The sequence below is a fragment of the Nicotiana tabacum genome, chromosome 22 (genome assembly GCF_000715075.1).
Source record: "Nicotiana tabacum cultivar K326 chromosome 22, ASM71507v2, whole genome shotgun sequence".
NCBI classification, from domain to species: Eukaryota; Viridiplantae; Streptophyta; class Magnoliopsida; order Solanales; family Solanaceae; genus Nicotiana; species Nicotiana tabacum.
In genome coordinates this window covers 157,396,272-157,402,837 of record NC_134101.1, presented here as the reverse complement: position 1 = coordinate 157,402,837, position 6,566 = coordinate 157,396,272, and the positions used below count along the sequence as shown (strand labels likewise).

Sequence of the window (6,566 nt, the reverse complement as noted above, 5' to 3'; positions counted from 1 at the left end):
TAAAAAATTTGAATAAATAAATTAACTTTACACGACTTAGAAATTTGTGATTAACACAAAAATGATCATAAGCTATTCTTGAAGTCTTAACAGAGAAGAACTATATATCGTTCATCCTTCGTTGCAACAATTAACATACAAATTCAGCAGCAACAGCCATTAGAACTTTGTCACTCTTTTTGTCCATGAAAAGAACTAGCACTCTTATTGTCTCTGTCAATTATTTTATGTTCCATAGATCAGAAAGGGTTACACTCTTTATGTAGTTACAATGGTTTAAATTAAAACTCGAAAGTGATTAGTGAAAAACAAAATAAAAAAAACTATTATGCTAAAAGTGGACATATATGAATGTTATCCTCCAAAACTGGCGATCGATTACGCGACTAAGGTACAAAAAAAAGCTCTTCAGATTAATGCACAACTTGCTCTAATATTGAGCTATGGCCGACGCTGCTGCTCTCTTAATGGCTGTCACATCATTTCTGTAAACCATTTTGCTCCGATTATTTTCGCATAAAAATTTACCCACAATCTTTATGCTCTGTCCCATCACCATATTCTTCCAAATTTCCTCGGCTTCTTCCTCTGCATTTCTCTGTTTCCTCCTAAAAACTTCTGTTGCATCTAATCTTTGAATTTTCCATCCCTTAACATTTATGAGTCTCTTTATTTTCTCTAGTTGCTTACTTGCTAGTATACAGTTATTGATCTTCACTTCATTAATAGCTTCTTTTAGTAGCCTCTCGCGCGTCTCCACGTCAACAGAATTTGATAATTCAGCTCGAAAATAACTATCGAATTCTGGTACGCCAATTGCTTTACGTATGCCTTTGGTATAATCTGTGTTTTTTGGATTGAACATGCTTCTTACTTCGTCAGTCATACCTTGCTCCATCATTTTGTCCACTCGTTCGTACAAAAATGAATTTAGTACGTTCATGGACACATCGACCCATAGGAAACAACAATCATACCTCGTACGAAAATTATGAGAGTTGTCGTGGACAAGCGCCTCGATAAACGAATTGGAACCTCCAACGATGATCGGAAGTTTACCGCGGTCGGTTATAGAGTTAACTGCAAGTGAAGCCATGTTGCAGAAGTTTTTGGTGGTGAATTCTTTGTAAGGATCAATTACGCCTAGGAGATGGTGTGGTACACCACAACGTTCTTCTTGTGTGATTTTGTTAGTGGCAATATCAAGACCTTTGTACACTTGTATTTTGTCGGAGTTCACTATTTCTCCTCTGAATTGAGTGGCTAAGTCTATTGACAGTCTTGATTTTCCGGCGCCGGTGACTCCCATCACAAACACAACCTTGTCCTTTTGAGGCAAATTTCGCAAAGTTGGCCATACTTGTTTGCACATTAGTGAAGAGTTTCTCATCCCAATCATACTAGGACGATACCAATTGCGCTTCAATCTCAAACAAGTTCGTCGTAAAATGGGTACGGATGGGAAGTACCTTATAGATGGAAATGCGGCAACTTGACAATGTGTTTGTTATAAGCGCGTTTTGGAGAAAGAAAAGGTTCTTTGAGGCTTTGGGTGGTAATTAATGGTTTGTCAGCCTTATATAATGGCTCTGAGCTTCAAAAAGCTAAATGGAATACTACAAAAAATCACCATACAATGATATACCAAATGATTGATTGATATAAAAAAAAAAAAAAAAGTGTCAATGGTAGGACCCATTGGTTGAAAGTGGGTTTAAAGTAGTCTTTCTGAAAAAATAATAATGTAAAAGAAGAATTATCTTAACTAGTGTCCTCCCAATTGCTTAAATTAAAAAAATAATTGACGTGGGCGAAGTGCACAAACAATCATTTTTAAGGTTGTTATTTAGGAACTGATATTTATGTCCTGAAAATTTAAACTGAAATTCAGAATGAATTGGCTAATTCTTAAAGAGCAGTCCTTTCAGAGTGACTACTTGGTGCAATTTCCACTATATAATCTAGGGGTGTTCATAAAAATCCGAAAACCCGAACCAAACCGAAAACCAAACCAAACCGACTAAAAAAATAGATATTTTTTGGCTTGGTTTGGTTTTGGTTTTGAAATTTAAAAACTGATCAAATTTGGTTTGGTTTTGGTTTTAATTAAAAAAACTCGAACCAAACCGAATATAGGAGTAGCTATTTTAAATTTATTATTACACCTATATGTATGTATACTTTTATACAAAGTTTTAAATTTTTTATAGTAAATATTAATCGTTTGCACTTTTAGTACAGTTCTTTACCTTTACATTCTAGTTTAATTGGTAGTTTTCTTTTGTTAAGTATAAGAATCTATTTCATGTTAAAAATAATATATTTTTAATTGAGTCTTTAAATTATTCATCACTATTCGATTCAATTATCATCAATATATCTTGGTAAATAATAGATTTCTCAAAGGGCAATTAATTTGATAGTGTTACGTTGAAAATGTGGTCGCCGAAATGTGTGTTTGGTAGTGTATGTCTTATATTTAAGAAAAAACCGACAAATAACCGAAAAAATCGAAAAACCGACATAAACCAAATCGAGAAAACCGACTTAATTTGTTTGATTTGGTTCTAATATTTGAAAAATCGACTTATTTGGTTTGGTTTCTTTTTATGGAAAAATCGATCTAAACCGAACCATGAACACCTTAATCTATGTATACTAACAAAGGAAAAGTGAACAGATCCAACCAGCTATTTGTATAAAGATTCCAAAATAAAACTTTTTCACAAATTTATTTTTTAAAGTTAAACTAAAATCAAATTCAAACGCCACCCTAGTGTTTCTGCCTTTTCAATTACTACCTTTTTTTCTTTGGCTTTTCGTATTTGAGTTTTTCTTGTAAGAGGCCTTTTTTGGACACTGTGGACGGTGATACAGTAGGTACCTTTATTCTTATACCAAATAAATATTACGAATTTCATATGTAAGCTATTTTAGCCGTGAGTTATGAAAGGTGATATAAAATTAAGTTTGATAATAAATAATTAGTTCTACTTGGAATAAATAATTGTGGAGTAACTAATAGTTGTTGGCAGTAGTAGAATCTATGAAACGCGTAATTTATATGGTTTGAAGGAGTTCAATTAAATTAAGAAAAAAAGAGTCACGCTAAAACTCAATCACTTTATATGTTGGATATTTTGGTTTGATACTGTACTTTTTTACTCGGAACGATTATGATTGAATCCGCCTTGTTTATCTTGGGAAATTGGGCAGAAAACTATTCCAATGCAAAAAATGATCACGATGTTCAGTAGCTTTACGATGGCTTCCCTTGCATTACCATGTATGAGTGATTTTATTGCCGAATTGATAGTATTTTGTTGGAATAATTTAATAGCATCACTAGTTACTGTGATATTGCCATAGATACAACGCCGGCTGAAGGGTAACGCAGCCCAAGCAGTGGTTTAAGCCCCCAAATTTTGGGGGCCCCATTTTTATTAATTTTTATATAAAAAATTGATTATCTTAAAGTTAAAAAGTATAGCTTTTTTTTTTTTACAAAAAGGAAAAGAAAATTTTGATTTGTTATTGATATTGACCGTTGAGTTTGAATAATTCGAAACATATAAAAAATTCTTTAATTTTTTATTTAGTGAGTAAAAATTGAGATCACCAGATGATAAAAATCTGAAAAAAAATATTGACTTAGTCTTGATTAAAACATAATAGCCACTTTGACATGATAGTTTAGACTTATTTTTTAAATTATATAGCGTTAAAGGAAAGATTACAAGTAGAAGATAAAACTTTAATTGATATACTTAATGAGATAACAAAACTTTTTTTTTCTCAATGCTTATATTCCTTATAGAATAAAATGTACTGGGGAAAGAAGTGTTTTCCAAATTAAAATTGATAAAATCTTGTATAGAATCAATAATGTCTCATGAGAAGCTAATTGGATCAGATTAGTAGTATTACCAGTTGAAAAAGAATTATTAGAATAACTCGATTATAAAAAAATTATTAATAATTTACATCTAAAAAAGTTAGAAAAATATACTTCAAATAAAAATAGTATATACTTTTAATTAAAAAAAAAAGGCCTCTCATCAAAATTTTACTTTAGACCACCAATAATATTGAGCCCCTGCATATATATCACATCATGTACGGATCAAGTGAAGGATGCCATAGTGATTTTTACGACTAATTTAAAGGTCATTATCGACGATAAGTATGGTTACTATAAATAGTCGCAAGGACATATTGTAATCCTTTTCCCACATCCACTCTTTTCCAGATTCTTTCATTATTATCAATTAGTTCACTGATTTAGACATTGAAGTATAAATTCTGGAAGCATCTTTAGAAAACTTACTTAAAATTTCTTGGAACCTACTCAATTTACCAACATAGTCTATGTTATAACGAATAAAAGGAAAAAAAAAAAAAAGAGAGAGAGGAGAAAATTAAGAATATTGTTCGAGGTGTGTTGTATAGTTTTTTATGGTGAGAAACTGACAATACAATCAAATGGAAAGGGGAATATGAATTTTTTGTCCTCGATTTTATTGGAACAGGTCACTACTCACCTTTTGGGGCTAAATTTTTTTTACTTAAGATAACTTAAACAATTTTCTTGGAAATTATTTTAATGATAGGTCCAACGGTACGCATGATTCTAAATCATCAAATGGGAGATAAATATTTTATCGTATAACTACTACTACTAGTAAATTCGTACTACTACTACTACTAATAATAAGTAGTAATATATTATATGGGAATACATCCACTTAGCTTTTGGTTTAATGAGAAGTCAATTTACTAAATTGGGTATTGTCCTTTTTGTAATAATAAACATAGAACGTGTGGGGGATAATCATAGATAATTACTGCTAATGGAAGTCGAATCATACCTTTTTTGTATTTTTATTTTCAACCTTAAAGTTGACCATAGATTTATCCATGAGATGAGAATTGTGAAAAGACGGATTCGTACGGTCCATTTATATAAGCATTGTCCTTTCTCAATTCAAATCTGATTCCTCAGGCAAGTGGAAAGGTTAATTTAGTCTTTTTAACTATGTAAAAGCAGTCAACTAGTGGAAAGCCTTTACAACATTACATGATAAGTGAATCTACTTTAGTCTTTTTACAGCAATTCAACTTGTGGAGACCTTACATTGCATGATAATGAATCTACTTATCGCTTCATTAAAAAAATATCAAAAGATTCTATGCCTATTTGTTAGTGTATGGTTTTTACTTTAATATATTAACAATGTGAAAAAACATATTATATTATCATAATACTCTTTAAAGCAAATTACAAGTGATTTTATAGTAAATATTGATCGATAACTTGAAAAATAAAATTACTAACCTGTTAAAATTAGCTAAACTATGTTGTTTATGCATATAATTTAGATTCAATTGGATAGCAAGTCATTAGAATCTAGACCCGCAACATTATAATTTAAATTGCGAGTTGTGAGTCTTTGATCGAAATATCAAACGCATAATTTAACATTCTTTTTGAGGTAGATGAAGTCATTTTAGTAGCACTCTATTTTTTTTCAATAAAATTTTGGAGGGGTTATAACCTCTTAATCAAAAGATGAGAATCAAGTTGTATGTGCAATCAAGTCGACAGTCGTATCAAATGAAAGCGTGGGATGGAAATTGGAATAAAACAATGAATGATGAAGTAAGTAATTGTGGATACCAATCCAAGAAGGAAAGGCTATGAATTAGGCCTCGTACCATCAAAAGCTTAAAAAAAAGGTTTTTCACTTAACTAGGCTGTGGTTGGTCCACAAGCCCATTAGTGGAAAATGGGCCCACCATTACATCATCTTTGATGAGTAAAGGATCAATTTGATTTGCATTTTTCTTTCTTTTGCCCTTTTGGTAGTGCCTCAGTGGATCTATCTGTCTTGTTATACCCAAGAATAAAAAGGTTTATAGCTACTTTTTCTGTTTGCTTGGATAGACTAGTGCAGTTGCTCGAACCAAGGCTCGAACCATGACCTATAGATCACACGGAGATAATTTTACTGTTGCTCCAAGTTTCCCCTTCTTAGATGGACTAGTGCATTGTAAGAAAAGTTAAGAGGAAGAAGCGAAAACACTCTAGTTTTATGAAATCCCTCGGAAAGGAATGAAACGATAGAAAGAAGATTAACATGGCCTTTATGCAAGGATGATAGAGAAGATTAGCATCGCTTTTGTGCAAGAATGACACGCACAAATCAAGAAATGATTTCATGAAAGAATAAGAAAGACTTTTAGTTAGGTCCAGAGCTGCATATTCTAAAGGGGTTCAATTAAATTTCAATAATAGAAAATTATAATGTGCAAACGATTGAATTCTCTCGACAAAAAGAAAGCTTATGGTGTAGCAATAAAGTAGTTCAAAAATTATTTTAAATCACAAATTCAAATATTACAAATGGCATTTTTCTATTTTCTCAATCTTTAATTAAAATTTCTAGCTTGATCACTATTCTCATTGGAAAATCTTTAACCTGATATATTTTCAATCCCAATAGGGTTGCAATCATTTTTACAGTGGTTCTTGAAAAGTTTAGAAGGGAAAACGAAAGTCAGTTTAA

General features: G+C 31.5%; 1 protein-coding gene across 1 annotated transcript; it reads right to left on the bottom strand.

Moving 5' to 3' along the window:
* Positions 1–207: 207 nt before the first annotated feature.
* Positions 208–1,569, bottom strand: LOC107795022 (adenylate isopentenyltransferase 3, chloroplastic-like). The gene has a single exon (XM_016617583.2). It carries the CDS (start codon positions 1,397–1,399, stop codon positions 431–433), a length of 969 nt encoding a protein of 322 aa, XP_016473069.1. The 5' UTR covers positions 1,400–1,569; the 3' UTR covers positions 208–430.
* Between the last annotated feature and the right edge of the window lie 4,997 nt (positions 1,570–6,566).

Bases quoted from the DNA above. Each gene is read 5' to 3' on its own strand.
- LOC107795022 (XM_016617583.2), bottom strand. From the start codon at position 1,399: ATGATTGGGATGAGAAACTCTTCACTAATGTGCAAACAAGTATGGCCA.